The 21453-nt window shown below is 38.3% G+C and overlaps 1 protein-coding gene across 1 annotated transcript in view; it reads left to right on the top strand.

Annotated features, from left to right (window-relative positions):
* LOC102087168 (macrophage mannose receptor 1) overlaps nucleotides 1-21172 on the top strand; it is a 32087-nt gene extending 10915 nt beyond the window's left edge. The window contains exons 12-30 of the mRNA XM_065050888.1: nucleotides 158-357; nucleotides 748-869; nucleotides 1578-1665; nucleotides 2356-2500; nucleotides 2977-3012; nucleotides 3096-3265; nucleotides 3832-3899; nucleotides 5523-5623; nucleotides 6708-6850; nucleotides 8339-8453; nucleotides 9669-9817; nucleotides 11373-11475; nucleotides 12301-12533; nucleotides 14122-14287; nucleotides 15299-15451; nucleotides 15708-15824; nucleotides 17208-17375; nucleotides 19288-19329; nucleotides 19756-21172. Coding sequence (XP_064906960.1) covers nucleotides 158-357; nucleotides 748-869; nucleotides 1578-1665; nucleotides 2356-2500; nucleotides 2977-3012; nucleotides 3096-3265; nucleotides 3832-3899; nucleotides 5523-5623; nucleotides 6708-6850; nucleotides 8339-8453; nucleotides 9669-9817; nucleotides 11373-11475; nucleotides 12301-12533; nucleotides 14122-14287; nucleotides 15299-15451; nucleotides 15708-15824; nucleotides 17208-17375; nucleotides 19288-19329; nucleotides 19756-20000 — 2564 coding nt within the window. The 3' untranslated portion in view covers nucleotides 20001-21172. The remainder of the gene's footprint in view (nucleotides 1-157; nucleotides 358-747; nucleotides 870-1577; nucleotides 1666-2355; nucleotides 2501-2976; nucleotides 3013-3095; nucleotides 3266-3831; nucleotides 3900-5522; nucleotides 5624-6707; nucleotides 6851-8338; nucleotides 8454-9668; nucleotides 9818-11372; nucleotides 11476-12300; nucleotides 12534-14121; nucleotides 14288-15298; nucleotides 15452-15707; nucleotides 15825-17207; nucleotides 17376-19287; nucleotides 19330-19755) is intronic.
* The last annotated feature ends 281 nt before the right edge of the window (nucleotides 21173-21453 follow it).

Raw genomic sequence — 21453 nt, 5'->3', positions numbered from 1 at the left:
ACAATTTACTTATAATTTCATTGAAATGTATGTGAGCTACTGTGAGCTATTGGCATCCAACCACAGTGGGGACAGGTTACAGTTAATTAAGTAACATATGCTTTGAGAAGATGCAGCTGTTTATTAATACGATTTTAAAATGTTATGTTTTGTGAAGGAGGGGAGTCAGGCTGCGTGGCCATGATAACAGGAACTTCAGCTGGATTATGGGATGTTTTGAACTGTGAAGAAACGAACATGTTTCTGTGCAAGCAGCTGGTGGAGGGAGCGAGCCCCCCTCCTCCTCCAACAACAACCCCTCTCCCATCGTGCCCAGAGGGATGGAAATCCATTCCTCAGAGCAGCTCCTGCTTCAAAGTAAGTGTTTAATTTCTGAATGTGAACGCTTGTCGTTTCGAATGAGAATATGTTTTGCATATGCATGGAAGGTGGATTTCACCATGCCTGCCTGCCTGAGAGGTGGTCTGTGGTAGCAGGTCTCCAGCCACCCCTGGGTGGAAGGTTAAGGAGGTGCTCACAAGTGCTGTATTTAGGTTGAAGTTTGGAGTGACAGGGGCTCTGAGATGACAAGAAAAGCAAAGTTGTAATAATTAAATTTGATAGATGGCCACAGATCTATGGTTTCATAATAAAATAGTAAGTGATGAAACTAGAGACCAGGAGACCAGAAGAAAGATAGAAGCCCAGAATTCTGTTTCTAAATTTCTGTAATACCCAGCACAGTATATAATTTTCCATTTTTTATAGATTTTTCAGGGAGGAAGGGACAAAATGCAAACATGGTTTGGTGCAAGAGATTTTTGCAGAGCCATTGGAGGAGATCTGGCATGTATCCACAGCGAAGAAGAACAAGACCTGATAGCTAGCTTGTAAGTATCTACAAAGTCCATTGTTTAAATATAGGGAAAAAAACCCCAAACATTTAAAAAATTACCTTTCTGGAAGACATAAGGGTTTCTAGTGGTCAGTTTCTACTTTGCAAAGATGGTTAATATCTTTGCAAAATGGTGGAAGGAAATGAGGACGAGGTGGCACTATGCATTGAAGTAGCCTGAACATACACAACCTTGAAAGAAGGATCATTAATACTGGTTTCAGCTCTCTTTAGTTTGAAGAGATAAAACTGATCTTTTCAGCTCATTTGTAGTTAATCACCACATGAAATACTCTTGATTAAAATAATAGTTTGTGCTACTTTCTTTCCTTAGTTAAAGGGAAAAATTGGGAGACTGAGGAAAGCCTGATCTATTGATGTTCTAATATAAATGTTTAAATCAAGTACAGACAGATCTGAATTTGGATTCCCAAGCTCCTTGGTAGAGTCAAGACCTGAGAATGTATCTTCATTTAAATCAGTATTGGTGGACTTGTGACACCAGTGATCTTTCCCATGAAGCTCTGTGTTTCACTACTTCCTGCCAGATGTGTGTGTTTTCCCCAAAGTGATAGTTGAATGATTACTTTATATGACTGTCTCAGATGATACTTGAAATATCAAAACACTGAGAATAATAAAATTATGTATATTCTCTGTCTCTATTTCACGTGTCTGATTATCTGTATTTGTAATCATTCAGAAAGAGAGACTATATTTTCCATTCTTACTGGATGGGTTTAAGTGCCTTGGATTCCGACGGTGGATTTGCATGGAGTGATGGCTCACCAGTGAGTAAATAATTTATTGTTCCAGTTTTTTTTTTTCTAATTTTCCATGTATATCTTGGCAGACAGGTCTCACAACTCTACATAAGCCACAAGTGACATTAGGTCTGATTCCAGTCTAGGAATTAGTTTTTATCTTTTGGTAGTTCAATGTTATAGATAACAGCATGACAAGTAGAGCAATGAAATAACACCAAAGGTGGTGAAATATCTCTCCTGATCTAAGAAAACCAGATTGTATTAATCTCTATATTCCCTTTTGTCATTTGGTGTTAGAAATAATTTTGTATGTCTACACAAGTTAGGCTGCCCTCGCAATCTGCAAGGTCTGCAAGGCTCCAGTCCGTATGGCAGCACTAATGGATTGTCTCAGGTTGAAACATCAGAGCAGGATAACCAACCCAGGGGTCAGAGGACGGTACTTAGATAATTCTTTCTAGAGTTTGTCAGGAGAAATTCATCTCTCCTGGTACCAAAAAGTGCAGCAACTTCTTGGCTTACTAACATGGCTTATAAATACACAGATGAAACATTTATGAAATTCAAGGGTCATGTTCTTCTCCTTACAAGGTCTGGGGTCAAAGCACAAGACAGACCATGAAATCAAATGTAGTACATTCTTTAACAGGATGGTATAAGACAATTATTTCATTGTAAAAGGAAAATAGTAACAAAGTTGTGTTTCCATAATAGGTAAATTTTGAAAAATGGGCAAGTGGAGAACCAAACAATTATGATGGAAATGAAAAATGCGGCGTGTTTAATGGCTACACTAGTATGAACTGGAACGATTTATTTTGTGACCATATGCAGGAATATGTTTGCCAAATTAAAAAAGGTAAGATAACTTTCTTCCTTAAGTAACTTTTAGAAGCAGATAAGAACATCCTTTTTAGGTTGGATCACACTGTCTGTGTGCAGTGGAGCCAGCTGTACCATCAAGTACAATGAAATGCTTAATACATTTTAATTTAAATAAAACCAGTTGTAAACTATGAATTAATCGATGAGATACACATGTGAGTTTGCGATGTATATGCAGCATATTGAGGAAGTGAAATAGAACAGCCAACAATTGGGCACAGCTTCTCTAAGCTTAACTTCTGATTAGCTATAAGATGGTATTTTGCTGAGTGTAACACCTTCTTTTTTGTCATATATTCTGAGAAATTCTGTGACAAAAAATAACCATACTGAGTAACCCTTAAGATTAAGTTTGTTACTTGGAATTAAAATGCCAACAACTGTATAAATACAGGAAATTGAGACATGTCTGAGAAATGCAATATACTCAGATATTTATTTACATTGCAGGAACACCACTGAAACCAGAGCCTGCTTCCACATTCCGTAAGTCTTGTACCTCCAATAACAAACAAATTAACACATGATGTTAATTTCTATTACAGACTGCTTAATGTTTTACCTTGCAGATGCCCAATATAATGTTAGTGAAGATGACTGGATAATATATAATCAAACGGAATACTACTTCAGCAAGGAACGCATGCCTGTGGAAAAAGCCAGGAACTTTTGCAAGAAGAACGGTGGTGATCTTGCTGTCATTGAAAGTGAAAGTGAAAAAAATTTTCTTTGGAAATATGTAAGAAACATGTTTTATTTGAAAAATGCACTGTTCTCTCCGACACTGAGGCACCTTTTTCAGCTGGTTTGTGAAATATTAGAAAGTGGTCCCCATCATAAAAAAAAACCCACAGTGTCACATTTCACGGGCTTATCTGGTCAGGAATTTTACCATAATCATTATTTTGATAAATTGCTACGTGTAGACAAATTGTCAGCTTTTTTTCATGAATACTTGTAACCTTTTGGTAAATTCTTACTATGCTTTCTTAATATTATTAAAAATATTACTTTGTTTTATAGCTTGCTTAAGAGGTCATTCTTATCTTCTTAACATACCTGTTCTCAATTTCTTTTTCATTCCATTCTGCTTTTTCTTTTTTTTTCCTTCTTCTAAATTAAATACTGGAAATTGGAGGAAAATTTTGCATTTTTAAGTTCAGACACATATCCCCAACAACGCCCTGCACATTTCATACTATGAAATTGTACAACTGAAACCAGAGTGGTTTTTAAGAGCTTGTTAATTTAATTTGAAATCTGTTTTCTTACATCTCATTAAAATTCTTATTTTTTGTGTTTTAGGTTTTCTATAAAGACTGGGGGAATTGCTTTTACATTGGCTTAAGTGTGAGCCTTGATAAGACATTCCGGTAAGTAAAAAAGATTAAATTTGTCAGACTTATAATGTGAATATTTGGCATGGCTGGCTGTAGGAAACTGTTGAAGTTCAATGACTGACAAAACACGTCTAGAGCCATAGCTTGACATAAAGTTTTAAAATATGATCCTGATCCTCAGGGGAGCATTTATCCTGTGCTATTTTCACTATTCATTTCCATTTCTTTTCATCCTATGCTTCGCTTTTTTGTTGTGAGGCTGAGATGTTCACTCACAGTCATTGCAGAGTCATCCCCTTTTCCTTGTTAGATGAAAGATAAAAATAGTTGGAGGTCTCTGGGATGTTTCAGATGACACTTGCAGACATTATCAAATACTCAAATTATCAAAGAAAAAGAACCCTTCAAACCTGCAGTCGGGCATCACAGTGGTTTATAGAGGTTAAATATCACTACAGGAGAACCCTTGTCTGGAAGGTAATTCCCAGATGGTTGTACTGTCAGAGCCCAGGGCAGGACAGTTTCAGGCTACATGGAGTCTTTACTCTTCTACAAATGTATTTAGGAGTGAAGTGCCCTGGGAATATCCCAACCCCTCCCTGTGGAGCCTTATATAAGTTCCAGACACGTTTCTCCTGTGGCACAATTTTTCTCTCTTCTCCTGGGATTTGAAGCTTGATCAAATGAGTCTCAGCCACTTCATTTCAGCTGTTCTGTTCTTTGAGGATCTGTTTCTTGTCCACCAGCCAGAGACACTGGATAGTCTCCTCTCCTGGAACTTCTGCCTTCTACATCACATCCACTGCTCAGAAAACGCTGTTGTTTGTTCAGTTCTCCCTTGCTCCCTCACTAGTTTCAGTCTCCTCCCTGTTGGATGATGGTGCCACTATTTGTCTTTATATCATTCCTCCCAGTTTATTATGTATTGCTTTTTCCTATTTGGCTGAGGAAGATTTGCAAGTGGGAGCAACGAGAAGTTTTGCTGAATGCCTTATTTGCAGTGTTCTTGCAAACACACACATACAGTTGCTTAGTCTCCAAAACTGGAAAACACTAAACTGCCCTGGAGCTGATGTCTGAAGGCTCTAGATCTTGGCAGATTCTCCACCTAACTCTCTTTCCAGTACACTGAGGCTTTTTAACTTTTTTCTTGTCTATTTTTTGAGAATAAATTTGCGAATTACCAAACTAGGACATTATTGTTACATGACTGAAAGCGATAGCTGTATGATATTAAAGATTTGCTTTGTTTAACAAGATGGTTCCCAGTGCTCCATAGTATGTGGTTCAGGGCTCTCTCTTACCCTACAAGATCTTATATTATTGCTTTTGGACCCAGGAAATTACTAAACGAGGCTCAGGTTTGTGTTTCTCTGAAACACCGGTCCAGTGCTGCACTGGGGTGTTTCCTGCAGGCTAGCAGAGCTCAGAGATCTGGGACCACCGGTTGAGGCTATTAGTTCAGACTTGGTCGAGGCCAGCAGAGTAGGCAGTTTACATAAAGATATTTTTTACTAATTCCAAGTGGAAGGTCATGTTTTTCTTTTACAAGAGAACAATATATGTTTGTAAGCTAGGATATAGGAAACTTAAAGTACAAAGCTCTAATCTGTCCTTTATGAAGAATTATTATGGCCCCTAAATGGCTTCTTTCAGATGGATGGATGGGACACCGGTGAACTACGTTGCCTGGGCTCCAAATGAACCCAATTTTGCAAATAATGACGAAAACTGTGTGGTCATGTATACCCAAACAGGTGGGTGCTGTAACAACATTCGGTCTGCAGGGTGGTGTAGGCTTGGCAGGTCTGTATGTGTGAGGCTGGGGAAGTTATTATGAGCAAGCTGGTGTTTGACAGAGTGTTTAAAAAGCATAGGAAAATAAATCATGTTGTCATCTTTCATTTATGCATTTTTAAAAAATTCAGCTCAACATAGCTAATACATTGGATTACATCTGCAATTTGATGTGTAGCTTTGCCAGAAAATTTCATCATGAACAAATAATTTAAGCATCAGACCATTTGCAGATAGAGTCGGTATTGTTTTTCCTCTAACCTCTGTCCATTTTATGACTACCTCTTGAGGACATCAGCTGCCTATTTTAATTTGTGCAGTTCCTAAAAATCTATGGCTTGGGTATGGCTTTGATTATTATGAAACAATATTATATTCTATTTTAATTAAAATAACTACAAATTTCCTTTAATACAGAGAGTTTGAAGTAATTGTGCTTATACTAGCCAAGCACTTAGTCTTCTTTGGAGCAGTTGATCTCTTCAACTTTTAAACATTTCTAGTCTCAAATCCATAGCTAAGGTAATCTTCCTAGGCTCTGTTAGAGGTCAATAGACGTGAACACTTTTGGGGAGTAAATTTTATGTCCTGTTTTGGAGATCTTTTTTCTAAGGTAAGATGAATTATGTCCTTAACTTCACCGAATTATAATGACAATCTGTCTATTAAATATAGGAGGTGGTTAGTTCTGCTCTAGATAATTACCTTGTAACTGTCTGCAGCTAATGAAATAAATGCCATCTTCTTATTCATTCCTGATCTGCAAAATGGGGATGATGATGTTAATGTTATATTCTTACATCACACTCCTTTAGGGAGAAAAGAAACCCAGAGGACTATAAGAATATGAGAAGCTCAGGTAGTAATGTAACAAGGACCAAGTTCTCAGGAACATGTATAAAATTTACTCATTATTTCTGGGAGAGTGAAATACAAATACTGCAATCAGTTCTACTTGCTGTGATATATTTGCTTTAGGAAAGGACAATTTTTACCCCAGTCTTAGTTGCATTTTGTTTTTCTTTTATTCTAACTTGCTTTCAGGTACATGGAATGATCTCAATTGTGGCAGTGTAGAGTTATTCATCTGTGAAAGGCTTAACAGTACCGTTCGTCCAACTGCTGCTCCTACTTCACCACCACCGCAGGGTGGGTGTCCAGAAGACTGGCTTCTCTTTGATAACAAGGTGCAGTATGACATTTGAGTGTATTGCATTTTAAATAGAGCAGAATTTAAAAAGCATATTTGATTCTGTTTTTCAGTTGTAGCAGTTTTTAGTTATCATAAATATGTTCTCACTGTATATAGTGAAAGACTCTAAAAATACAATTCCTGAAATAGAAATTATAGCCTCTATTGGGATCATAGCAGTTATGAGGGAGGTCATGAACCATACAAGAAGAAAGCTTAATCTTCTATTTTTACTGCCAAAGATGGCTGAGCAACTTTCCTTGTGTGGAGCTGTTGTATGTTCTTGTTTACTGTGCTGAGCTTATCTGGCTGTCACAGGTTTCCTGGACACTTCTTTGTCCCGTGCCTACTATGCACTGGCTCTTACACCACAAAGGCACCTTCCTTTGAGAAAATTTATCAGTTTTTTCTACAACCAAACACCTGTTAAGGTTTCAAAATAATCTAGTAATAAGCTTCACTACACTTTATTACGTAAGATCACTCTCATCCTTCTCAAAAGACAAAAGTTCAGGTTAAGAGAGTGCATGCATTTAAAACCCATAGATTGTCATCAACAGAGCTATAAAAGCTATTAAACAAGAATATTCACTGTTGAGAATACACCTAGCAATGAAGATAATTCTTGATTATACTGGCTTGTCTGGCTTTGTCTCTCTTCCTTTTGGCTAAGCCAAAATACAACTTCAGTTTGGCAGAGCTCCTCTTTTCTTTCCTCTCTTAGACCTGAGGAAAAAAGTCACAAAATCAGAGCTGGTTCCCTTTCATGGTGCTCTCTCAAGCTAAAATGTCTCTCTCTTCCTTACTTCCTGGAAGAGTAGCTTCCACAGGCTCCTTCCTTGACTTCTCTCCAAGTCCACTGCTGAGCATCATGGAGCTAGCTCCCTTTTGCCCAACTTTTCCCCCAAATTGCTTAATTAACTTCTCAGTTGCATGCTTCAGTTACCACACTTCAGTTGCTAGACTCTGACAAAGCTATCTAATGACATCTTGGTAGCTAATGGATCATATTACATCATGGATCATATTACAAGAAATGATAAATTCATGTTTTTCTTTGTAATGTCAGAATCATTCTTTTTCTGGAATTATCCTGTGAAAACCAAACCTGGTACAACAAACAAGGCAAGAGAAGCTGTTTTGCTTCAATAACATGTCTACCTTTGTTTTCTGAGGTTTCTTAGGCATTCCTCCCACAAAGTCACACCTCAGACGTGTGCTCAGAAGCTTTAATGTAATTTCTACTGAAATTATTAGACTGACATATTCCTTCTTCTAAGTGTATGCTAAAATATTGAGATTTATACTAGTTTTCTAGTATAAATTCATTAAGACCTAAAGACAAGCTAGAGAGAACTGTTAATTCAGCTAATCTCACTTTTCATTTAAAATATCCAGTTTATCTTTTTTTTGTTACAGAGATGTTTTCACTGGAAAATAAAACACTACCTACTTACCAATTTGGCATACTTCTGTTTTTCAGTGTTTCAAACTATTTGGTCTTGATGAAAATGATACATTGACATGGCACGCTGCACGGAACAACTGCATTAATTTTGAAGGAAACCTGGCTACTATATCAAGAAAGGAAATGCAAGGTATAAAGCACCAATGTTTTGACACTGGATGAGATGTCAAGTAATTCCTGATAAACAGATCAAAACAGATGTTATAGCCTCTGCAATATATGCTATTATTTATGCCATATTAATATCAAGTTATGTTAAATGAGAAATTGCACCTCTGGAAAGATGCTTGCATAGGTTTTTAGTGTGTTGATTATCTTTTAAAATCATAGCTTTGGATCTAATACAGGACCTACAAAGGAACTAATACTGTTCAAACGCTAAGATTTTGTATTAGGGACCTGTCATATAATAAAATGTCCATATTTCAATTTTTGTAGGTATACAAGTAAAAATAGCATACAAAGGGAGTAATATCCAAAACAAATCACTGTGCACCTGGTTGCTGAGCAAAGTGCTGTGGGTGTCGGTGAAGAACACGTCCTCAGCAGACCCCAACAGTGGAGTACCAATTTCCCCTTGATCCTCTTAACCCCTTAATCTGCTGGACCTCAGCCTCCTGCCTTTCTGCTGGGGATGTTACACGGTTTTTGTTTTGTTTGGTTTGGTGGCTGTTGTTGTTGTGAGAAGACGTGCTTGCTCAGGAAATGCAAAACTTCAGGTCATCTGAGGGCTGCACATGGGCCATCTCCTAACTCACTCCATCAGTGCTTGTGGTTTATACTTTTCTCTACAGCAGAGGAAGGACAGTTTGTTAGTGGAAAGTCACCCTAGGCAGAAGCCAAGGAAAACAGCATCTGGCATTCTAACAAGCTGGTGTCTCAGTACATACATACTTGGTAATTGGGTAGTTTATTTGTGTTATATCTGTTTAGAAACCAAGCTATTAAGTCTGGTTCACAAAGAAGTTAACAAAGAAAAAACAGCAGCGCACGCTCTGTAGACACATTGCCAAGGTGTAGAGTACTCACGTTAATTCCTGTCATCCCATTAAAACATTTTCTTTGCTTCCTCAGATGTTCAACAACACAGAATAGAGCAAACACAAATTCCTTAGAAGAGGTTGAAAACAATTTTATGTAGAAAAATGTGCCCACTTTGAGTTTGTAAATACTTTTTCTGACTTTAACATCAGATAACTTTCCATTCTTTCTATTTTTACCATAAGATTACAACCTTATTAAAATAGAGAAAACAAAACCTCACCATCTTGGTTCCAGGCACTATAGAGTCTGCACAGTTTCCCTCCTTGTACAATTTGTTTGTTTCTTTGTTTTTTTAATTCAGCTTTCCTCATGTCCCTCTTAAAAAATGCTGCAACTGATGCCTGGATTGGTCTGAATGACATAAATTCGGAGCACACATACTTATGGACAGATGGAAGCCCAGTTTACTACACAAATTGGGCAAAAGGTTCCCGCAGTTATTACAGTAAGGTAAACATTAATTTATGCTTATCACTTAAACATTTGAACTTTGTTAGATGAATAAAATGTATGTAGCTACAACTGTATTACCTGTAAAGTTTAATTTATGAAGATTTTTAGCAATCTTGTTGCTTTTAAAAGCAGAGTAATCATGTGGGAGATCTACCTTCACACATTTTTTTCAACATTTGTGTTCTGACATGATTCTATATGAATCCAGACAAAGGTTTGGAAGCATTATGTGAAACTCAGACAAGTGAGTAATTTCCCTCACTTTACCATGACTGATCAGAAGATTCATATAAACCGTAGAATAGCATTAACTGTGTAATTTTGGGATACAGCTGATGTTATTTAGACTTGATGAAAATACTCAAATAACTGCATGTATTTACATCACTTGAAACTGAGCTTATTAAGATAAGTGAATTGAACAAAATCATCAAAAGAACGAGACTGGGTTTTCCTTTCTTGTTTTTGTCTTCTCTCTCTAATCTGCCTTCTGAAAGATCTCTTCTGCATGCTTTGAAACTTTCAGCACTGCTGTGCCACTTTGTGTTTAATTGCAAGACAAAACTGAGTGTTATTCAATAATTGTAAAATGGCTAACGTAGAATACTGCTGACTAGTACTTTTTCTGTACTTCTGTCCTAGCTGTACAAAGTTCCTCTCTTGTTCATAACAGAGCTGCTTTGAGTTCAGCTAAAATATAACAAAGTTCTGTGAGGTCCAACATCCATCCAGGCTAGAGCTGGGCTTTGGGATGTCCAGGACTTCCCTATCTCACACATGCATACACTTTCTGTAGGAGGCTGAGCCCATTGCCCTCCACAAGCTGCTCCACATACACCTTCCTTCACTTGCAGCCAAGACCTGGGCTAATGCCCCTGAGGGGATTTGGCAGTAGCATGAGGTTATGCTGATATGGGGTAGGGAGAGCCGTTGACTCCTGCTGCAGAAAGCCAAGCAGCAGCTTCTTATGCTGTGGGAGGAAAAGGAGGAAGGTAAAGAGCCCAGATTGCAGTGGAAAGTCTCGGGAGCTGTCTCCCACAAAAGGTTTTTTTCTGATCGCTATCTCTGTATTACTGCACCCTGGTGACAACTTTGGTTCCTAGTGCCTAGCTGTATTAGGAAGATTTGAACTCTCCAGGCAACCTTCAGTGCTGAGGAGAGTTTCCCCATAACCTCCAGGAAAATGGCAAGAGAGCTGAAATGTCCTGTGGCCCAGACCCAGCACACACATGTCTACCTGCACATACATACAGACACACGTATGCACAGAGATTGTATGTATACACACAAGTACTCCCAGACACTTGCTCCTGACTCTGTGCTGTGCAATTCCCTCCATCATCCAAGCACAAACTTTCCTAGGGATGAGTTGTAAATGCTTATTGTCATATTACTGCTCTTGACCATTGCTTGTATGAGTTCACACATATGACCTTCATATTATTAATCTGTGTGTGCCTGTGTGTGGTACTTCAGTCTGTGTACCCAGAAGGAGTAGGAATGTTTCCTATCTATCCACGTCTTTCCCTTGTTAATCTCATTTTCCCTGCAGGATGACTGTGTCTTCATGATAAAGAACCCTATTGAACAGGCTGGAAAATGGAAAGAAGAAGAATGTAAAACAAGTAAAAGTTACATATGCCAGAAAAATTCTGGTGAGTTTTCACCACTTTCTAGTACAGTTGATTTATTGTGCTTATGTCAAAGTGGTGTTAAAAGTAACTTTCCTGTATTCAACCCTATTTTAACTGAAAATAATCAGACAGTATCACATGCGCTACAAGCCATTTTGTAAAAAATGATGACACATTTTGTATTTTGGATACAAACTTTTAACCTTACTTATTTTAAGAACTAGACCAGTAAATTTTAAAAAAATATATCAATGGTTCATCATGTGTTTTATTATTTTTGTTGATCAGGTAGGAAAGAGAGAGAACAATACTTTGTCTTTATATGGGTAAATTATTCAAAATAGAAATTCTTCTGTTATACTTTAAAGCTCTGCAACTTCTTTATTTTGAAAAACTGCCCTGCTTGATTTCCTTTACAGTTTTTATTCAGGCAATGCCACCATGAGCTGTTATATCCCTCTGCTTGCTCATGATGTGCTTACCGCAGCCTGTTCCTTCTCAGAAAGGCAACAAATGCTAAAATATGATGGAAAAAGTGGGGGGATTGTTCCCTTCAATGCCCTACACAGTTTCAGTGTGCTTTGGGAAGGGGTAGAGCTTGTGGAGTGTGTTCCTAGAGGTGGTGGAGTTATTTATGCTTAAAGATCATTCTGACAAAAATTAGAAAATTTTGTCACAGAAGATGAAAAAATGGCTTTCATCAAAGCAGTGATAGTTGGGACACAATTTATATTCCAGCCTCTCTTAATTACTTGGCTACTCTAGTACACTAGATCTTCTCTCAGCGCTACATGTTTAGCCAATATAAAGCATTTGACTTTTTGTTTGTTTGTTTGTTTGTTACAGACCCTAAACTGCAAATCTCCCAACCAATAGTTCCAATGCTTGGCTTTAACAGTTATGGTGATGACCGCTATGCAGTCTTCAACTACAAAATGACCTGGGAAGAAGCACAGAAGAACTGCAGAGACCAGCTTGCAGAACTTGCCAGCATTTTGGATCCTTATGCTGAATCTTACCTGTGGTTACAAATATTAAAGCATGGAGAGCCTGTATGGATTGGTCTTAACAGCAACACAGTGAGTCCATCAAATGCTTTTGACAACCCTACCGCTACCCTAGATCAGCCATGTTTTTTGCTCAGAGGTTGACAGGATCCACTGTCGTAGTCACTATTTGCTCCCATGTGAGCGCTGTCAGTCAGATCTGTGAATGTGTGGCAGGCATCAAAATCTTACTGAGGTACCTGGCTTCCCTCTACTTCAGGGGATTCACACATCTAAATGTTTGGCCATGATACAAGTAACAACTGCCACAGCCACATCTCAGAGGAAACCAAGGTTGAAGCTGCAGTGGTTTCAGCAGTAAAAGTGTCTATGGAGTTTCCACTTCCTACGCCGAGGTCTACCACAGGTTGATGTGGGGGAGCACTGCTGTTTCTGGACACATTGTGGAGCGCACCACAGAAACAACTTGAGTTAAAACTGTTCTTTCTTTGTGACGTTATTTTAAACCTTGTTTCAGTATACAGACTAGCACTACAAAAGCTTGTGCTGGGCAATAGGGGAAATGGCAATGGGCAGTGTAGAGGCAGGAACAGGCCTGTGGTGATGGGGACACCCTAGACTGGTGTTTGGAGCTGAAACCAGTGCCTTGTGAAAAACAGGCTCAGTCAGCGAAGAGCAGAAAGGTCTGATAGGGGAAACACCTATTAGAGGCATGTAAAAAGAACACACAAAAGAGAGGATGCAGCTGGATATTTGTGGAACCAGAGTTGTGAGAAAAACGAGAGAAGAGAGGTAGAGCTGGAGCTTGGTGGGATATGGGACTGAGAGCGGGTACAGGTGCTGAGATGAGAGGAACTGGAGCTGCACTTTGGTGAGAACCGGCACTGGGAAACCAGGATTAGACAGGAATCTGGGATGAAACACAGCCAAGGACTTCAAAGGAAAAAGGACTGGAAAGGAACTGGCACAAAGAGCTGCATGGGAGCCAGCCTCCAAAGATCACAGGAAGAAGAGCCTCAGCTGTGCAGGACGGGATGACAGGAGCCATGGCTGTGACTAATGTTGGTCATTGTCTGAAAATAGTGGTGAAGTCCACTGAAAAAATACATACTCAACTTATGTCTACAAACTGGTCCTTGCAACAGCTAGAAAACTACCACAAGCCCTGTCAGCATGGATGGCAGAGGTCTGTGGTGTGTGCCCCATGACAAACATCCTCAGTAGTGTATTTCTCTCTCCAGCGGAACTTCTGCTTTTTGACTTTGCTTTCTAAAAATATAGAGAAGCCTGTGCTAGAAGAATGCTAACAATAGTTTCTCTGCAAGCTTTATTTGATCTCTGTGCATATGTGGACTCAATCTTCAACTGTATGTTCACGTTTGTTATTACAAGACCCTTTGTCCATCTACTGTGCACAACAGATGGTCTGAACTGAATAATGCAGGTTGCCTACTAAATCAACGTCTTTAGGACCACTGTTCTCACTGCTGTGGAGAGTGGAAGACTGGGCCATACTGTTATGTATTCATGATAGAGGATGAACTAATTTTGTGTGATAAGATGTCATTCTGATGTTTTCTAACTTTTACATACCTGCAAGTCCAATCTTCAAATTCTTTCAATAGTATGTGACATCATCTTTATTGTAATTTGCTTTTAGACTCGTGGCCATTACATATGGTCAGACAGAAGGAGAAGCAGATATCATAACTGGGCCAGTGGAGAACCAAATAAGAACACAGCCTGTGTCTACTTAGATTTGGATGGTTTTTGGAAGACAGCATCTTGCAACGAAACATTTTTCTCTCTCTGTAAACAATCTGATGGTAAGTTGCGAACGCAAGAAATGTGATTAGGTAGGCTGGAATTTAAATTCATGGCTTTATTTGAATTTAGCTTTTCTGCATATGCGAAGATTGTGATGGATGGTATATGCCTTGTAATAAAATACTGCTTTTGTTAAGGAAGAACTCTCAGATCCAGTCTGTCTTGATGGGTTTTCAGACATTGCATTTCACAGGCAGGTCCACACATGCACATCATAAAGACAACTACAATATTTTGTGCCACAAGCAATACATATTTTCTACAACCTTATTTGTAAGAAACCGCAGAACTGATTAACTTTAGCCTAACTATAAATATATTAATGATATATTTTTACATTTAAAAGTATCTTTTGTAATATTGGGAAATAAGAAACTTCCCATCAGCATAGCAGCTGAATCAATTAATTTGTATTTATTGAAAGTATAAGATCCAGGGAAACTTCTACTGAGATACTTTAGAGTTCAAATATTGCACCTAATTTTCAAACAAATTTTAAATCATGTATGAAATTTATCATCTTATCACCATACTTTACAGCAAACTATATTCATTTAAGCTCTGCTTTGGCTTTAATCAAGTGATGCAGTAGGTTACTAATTCTACTTTCACATAGTTTAGGATGCATGTACAAGGGCAGGTACAGACAACTTCTCTGATCAACCTTGCTACAAACTGGACACAAGTGACTGGCTTGTGGTGGAGGTATTGACATCCTTTGTGTGTACTGACTCATTCCTTACTCTGTTTTGCAAGTTTTGAGTAAAAATTGCTTTGTGGAAGACAATTGCAATAGGACTGTTGTAAGCTTTCTTTATCAGATTAGAGAACCAGCTCCAATCATTACAGTTTATTACTAGTTTACCATGATTAGTTCAATCTTTTATCATTAGTTAAGTCTATGTGATATTCCTTTTACTGGAATCACTGTCAGATTCTCAGGTGTGATATGGGGTGCAGTTTCCTTTGGCTTTTGAGACCCTGCTGAAACCTGTTTGTGTCCTCTTTAGAGTTGATCCCTAGTGAACCACCACAGCTTCCTGGAAAGTGTCCTGCACCGAAGCGTGGTAGATCTTGGATTCCCTTCCGTGGTCATTGCTACTATGTTCACACCACTTCTGAGGAGAGCTGGCCTGATGCTTCCATGGCGTGCATTCAGATGGGTAAGTGCATTTTTTAAATTAGGATATTTTACAGGTTGTGTGTTTGTTTTTTTTAATCCAGAACCCAGAAATAATGCATAGATGTCTGTGTATGTATATAATTTATAAGCTACAGGTAATTTGAATTTATTATCTAGATTTTCTACTATATGAAAAGACTGATCACAAAAGATGTCATAATTGTTGACTGAGATAATTCATTTCTAATGGAAAATCTTGCTAAAATTATATATAATATTTAATTTATATTTTTTAGGTGCTTCCCTGGTTTCCATAGAAGATTCAGCTGAAATGAACTTTCTCTTACTTTATTTATCTCCACTTGCAAGTGACTTCAGAAAGTTTTGGATAGGATTGTTCAAAAATATTGATGGTAATTATTTCACAATGCATACTGAGATGAAAATAAACACTAAATAAAGAATATTAAATAACACTAACATACTCAATACTAATATACTAAATATTAAATAGTCAAAGAGCAATCAACTGTTAAATGTTTAATAGCTTTTCTGCTAGAATACCACCAAGAGATCTACGCTTTTTCTATCTTTAGTGTAGCTAGAGTATATTTCAGTCTGTGAAAGGTTCTAGCTTAACACTACAGTAGTTGATTAAAAGGATTCCTGTTACTTTTTGAATTCATATTGCTTGATATTTAGCCAGTATTAGTCTTTCAAGAAAAATTTTGTCTTATAATTAAAAGCTGACACAGCTTTAAATTGAAATTTATTTCTAAACAGTACAGGGGATAGCAGCTCATATGAGCTGCCTAGTAATATTTCTAAATATAAATTTCAGTGGTTTTATTTTAATCCAAAAATATTTCAGCCTTTTTTTTTTTTAATGCAAATTTGATTTGGTTTCCTATAACACTGTAATTTGGAAGCCTGTTATTCATGACAGACTTTGAGGGTATAGTTCTCGAGCAAGTCTGGACCAGGCTGCAGTGAGTGGCATTGGCCATGGCTGCTTGAGTCCCAGCTCTCAGCACTAGCAAAGGCACAGGCACTCTGTTGCACGGTGGGTCAGGTTCATCTGTTCCAGCTCAAAACTTATATCACAAAAGCACTGATTTGTTCCTAACCTGGCACACTACACTGCCACATTGCTGCTTGCAATGTGAGCAGAGACAGCAGGGAAGCACAGCTGCAAACAAGGGAATGGAGGAGGTAGCATGGAGTCAGTTGCAAGTTATATCACGATACTCTGCCATAGAAGTACACCCTGAAGGAGCAGAGAAGGCAGTTATTTCTGCTTACTTAATGGGCCTCAGCAGAAGATAAGAAGAGAACTATTATTAAAGACAGCTGATTCAGTCTGCAAAAATAATTTATTAATCCAGCTTTAATAAAGCAGCTGTTCACTGATGTTGGATGCATGCATAAAGAGAATCTCCTGAGCAATCTGGATCCTTGAACTGCAGAGCTTGGCTTGTACAGGTGTTCTGCTTTTCCTAAGGCTCCCAGACACAGGTGTGCCCTGAGCACAGGCTTCAGCTAAAACCCCTTGGGCAGCCTGGGCATGTCATCTTGATGTCTCTGACAGCCATGGTCCTGAAGGCTACTGAGGTTAACTTTGTCTGTGAACATTTACATTTGGTACGCTCCCATCTGAGTATCTCTGGCTTTTAAAAGAGTGAGAAATGAGCCCTCTATAATGCTAATTTAATCAATTAATACATGCTATATCTGTTGTGCCTAGTAGCCTATAAATGATTCTCCTTTCACTCATCAGTTAATACTTTTAATTTTAGGGGAATGGATATGGACAGACAGAAGTGCAGTAGAATTTGTCAACTGGGAGAAAGGAGAGCCTACAGTAGTATTTGAAGAACACTGTGTTGACATGGATGTCTCAAGTGGAACCTGGAGGAACTATTACTGCTCTGTTGACCAGAATTTTATTTGCAAAATACCAAAAAGTAAGTTTGGAATTTCTGTGCACTGGGTTATTTCAGAAGTAGTGGTTAATATACATCAAGCCAAACTGCTCATGCACTGGGAACATTTTATGTGTTGATGTTGGTGTATGTGGATCTGCATTAAAAATGAGTAACTTCTGTTAATAACAATGAAAAATCATGTTGGAGAAGAACCCGAGTCACTATTTCCTCATCTCATTTTAAAAGCATTGGCATTTGCTGTACTGTAGGGTAGAGGAGAACATATCACCTGGTGAAAGTGTGGAGAAAACTCATAGTCATCATGGTTAGAGTGTGAAGGGCTGTAGATGATAAATAGATTACTAAACTAGTGCTGAGGGGAAAGGCAAACACTCTCCTGATAGCTGAGAAGCAGCAGTTGAAAGTCTCTGAGCTCCTGCAGAAGGAAGGTAGGTGCTGCTGGTGGGGTTGGTACCAGTGAAGTGTTTTGGGGTCTTCTTGTCAGCCAAGCAGAAAGTGTCAAGTGATGGTGGGCAGTAGGGCCCAATTAATTTCTCTGCTGACACAGGCATAGGGAGACATGTCAAGACAACCAATCAGCATAGTACATTTCATTTTTAATGATTACTTTTGACCCTGCGGTTTTTGGATGTCAAGCCATGTGAAATCTGAATATGTGACAGGCTGGGCTGAGTCCTTCTTGCATGCACAGCAGTGTTGCATAGAGCATGAAGGATGTAAACCTGCACATATGCAGTAGTGTGAGCCACCATAAACACATGGATTCAGCTGTGTTTGCACACATCATCTGGGAGACGATTTCAAACAGGCCAGATTTTCCATCATCAGACGGATCCACTACACAAATATAATAGATGAAATGTGGAACCAATTGAGTCTCCTGCTTGTGGATCCCAACATGTTGGGAGGCTGGCAATAAAGTCATCCATGAGCTCTATAGGGCCTGGCCAGCCAGTCCTGCAAGCAATTAATTAAATCATACTCACCCAGCAGTGGAGGGAGGAAAAGGAAGTTGTCTGAATACACTTAAGTACAGATCAAATGTGCTTTGCGCTTTGGCAAGTGTAAAAAATTGACCTCTTCAGTGTGAATTGTTAGACTGAAAAAGTGTAAAAACTTTGATTGTCTGTCTCCCCTACCAAAAAAAAGTGTTCAAAGAAATTTGTAGTGAAACAGGTTTGTGGGGTTTTTTTTGTTTGTTTTGTTTTGTTTGTTTGTTTTTTACTCCCTAAAAATAGTTTTAACAAGAATATTTGATGTATTCAACCTGAATTGTCAGGGAAAATGTTTTCATAAACTTTTCCATCTCCATGTACTGCGTTCAGCTCTGAGGCCCCCAGCATAAGAAAGACACAGACCTGCTTGAGTGGGTCTAAAGCAGGACCACAAAGATGATTATGGACTGGAGCACCTCCCATATGAAGACAGGCTGAGAGAGTTGGCAGTGTGTAGCCTGGAGAAAAGAAGGCTCTGTTGAGACCTTATAGCAGCCTTCTAATACTATAAGGGGGCTAGAGTAAAGATGGAGAAGGAGACTTTATCAAGGAGTGTAGTGATATGTTGCGGGGTAACAGTTTCAAGATGAAAGAGGGTAGATTTAGATTAGATACTTGGAAGAAATTCTTTACTGTGAGGGTGGTGGGACACTGGAACAGGCTGCCCAAATAAGCTGTGGATGCCCCATCCCTGGAAGTGTTCAGGGCCAGGGTGGGCAAGGCTTGAGCAACCCAGTCTAGTGGAAGGTGTCCCTGGCTATGGCAGGGGCATTGAAACAAAGTGATATTTAAGGTCCCTTCAAATCCAAACCATTCTATGTTTATTTAAAATTTGTTAGGAATGCAAAATAAATATTATTTGTGCAGTATTTATTTAATCTTTGAATGGTTGCTTGCAAATTGTGTATAATATATATATCTTTTTAATTTTAAAGTTATTGAAGCTGAGCCAACCCATGACTCACCTGTCAACAAAGGTAGGTTGGTTTCTTACATGCACATTAAACAGAAATTTCAATAAATTTATAGGCATTTATTATTTACAAGTAAAATTGCTTCCAGAAAAGTTTCATTTAAATATCCATTTAATGGTCACTGATGATTTCTTCAAAATAGCTGTTTAAAAGGAGAGCTCTTCTCTCAAACTGAATGTCTTATTGATTTTTCTTTTTTCTCAATGAATGGTATGCTGTGGTATAATATAACATTCCTTTTGAGAGGTATATAGAAGAGACTGAGCCAAATTTTGCATTGTCCATCCAGAACATACATAAATTTTAGCTGCTGTTATGGTTGTTCAGTAACGTACAGTTCACCTACTTGATTTACTTAGGGAGGTGTTTGTTGTATGCAATAGCAGTCTCTGGCCATTTGCAGTAACTGTTCTGTTTTGTCTTTCACAGCATCAAAAAATGAAGCTGCTACTTCGTCTTCAAATAATTTAGGCGGGATGATTGTTATACTGATCTTCCTTCTGCTAACAGGAACCGGCCTTACACTCTATTTCTTCTATAAGAAAAGACGTGATCGGCAAACAATTACAGCCAGTTTTGACAATGCCATATACTGTGGTGGTACTGACCTTGGAACTCAGGAATCAAATTGTCTTGTGACCAATATTGAAGAAAATGAGCAGGCAACACTTTAATAAACAGGCTGATCTTGTGTCTGATTTTGAAAAGAATTAAAGCGCTGGAATAGAAGAATTTTTAAGGCAAAGCAATTTTCTCCTATGGAAATTCTAGTTCATTTTGCATAGGATGCTTCGTGCTTTCTGTACTAGCAGGAACAATCTTGCAAAGAAGATCCAGAGATCTGCTCACAAACAGTAGTAACCGTAAGAACTGTTGAACATATGCATACACTGTGCAAATGAACGCTTGGGCATTTCCGGTCTCTGCAGGGGTTCAGCGTCACATTTAGGCACAAGAAGAACCACGCTCACCACAGGCAACTGTGAGAAAAAGCTCCTTAGCACGCTTCAAAAAGTATATCCAGATCTGTAGGTATCCTGACAATGGCGCCCCTGCTCTCCAGCACAGGCTGGCAGAATAACGCGGGTGGGATGGGACCTCCAAGCTCACCTGGCACAGGTCCCTGCTCAAAGCAGGACCAGGTCAGGCAGCCTGCTCCAGTGCTGTGCATCCGCATCTTCCTTATGCCACTGAGGTACCCACAGAAACCCTTCATGTTGCCCCTAGTACCTGAATTAACACATTTTCCTCCTCTGTATACAACTGATAGAAAGGAAAGTGTAAATTGTTTTTCTTCTGTTTTAATTCTGTAACATAAGCATTGAAAGATCAACTACAATAAGAGGATTGAATGTATTGTGAATAGGAGTTGTTTTTCTCATTTAAATAATAGAATGGGGATCTCAAAGGATTCTCCAAAGGGAGGAATAGGCAGGATGAAGTATATTTAATTCATACCTGAAAAAAATATATGAAATTTATTCTGGAAATCTCCAATACCAGTCAAGATTTCTTACATTTTAGGCCATTTTTTCAAAGCCTAATGAAATTACCCTTAGAAAGTATTTTCTGTTTCTAAGCAAACTCCCCCTGTCCAAGTCTATTTTAATCCTTTGAGCATCATTCCAGAGTTCAGGCATGACTAAGGTGTTAACATTGCATGTTAGACTGTTCTACTTGTATATTCTTTGGGTTCAGAAACCCTAAAAATACACAGTAGGTTCACATATAATTTTTGAAGGGTTTGTTTGTTTGTTTGTTTGGTTTGTTTGTTTTTGTTTGTGTGGGTTTTTTTTACTTTTACAGTGTATTTTATGCCAAATGTAAATAAACAAATGACTCAAAACTCTTAGTCTAGAGAAGGTCCTTATTTAATTTGAATTTTTTTTTATATTTTAATATTTTGACAGATTTTAATTGTGTTTAAATTAAAATATTTTGTGTCTGTGTGAAATACATGTAAGTAAGTTTTTATTCTACTTTGGTTCACTAAATAGGCATTAAAAGACTAGTATTAAGTAAAAGTTTGTCTGTCTTCTTAAACAGAACAATTTATCATAGAAGTGAAAGTAACAGGAAGGAGGGATGAGATTCTTAAACTTCTATACCTAAATAAGCATCCACTTT

Source organism: Columba livia, chromosome 2 (assembly GCF_036013475.1).
Source record: "Columba livia isolate bColLiv1 breed racing homer chromosome 2, bColLiv1.pat.W.v2, whole genome shotgun sequence".
In the NCBI taxonomy this organism is placed as follows: domain Eukaryota; kingdom Metazoa; phylum Chordata; class Aves; order Columbiformes; family Columbidae; genus Columba; species Columba livia.
The sequence above is the reverse complement of the archived record's forward strand: the minus strand, read 5'-3'. Positions and strand labels throughout refer to the sequence as shown.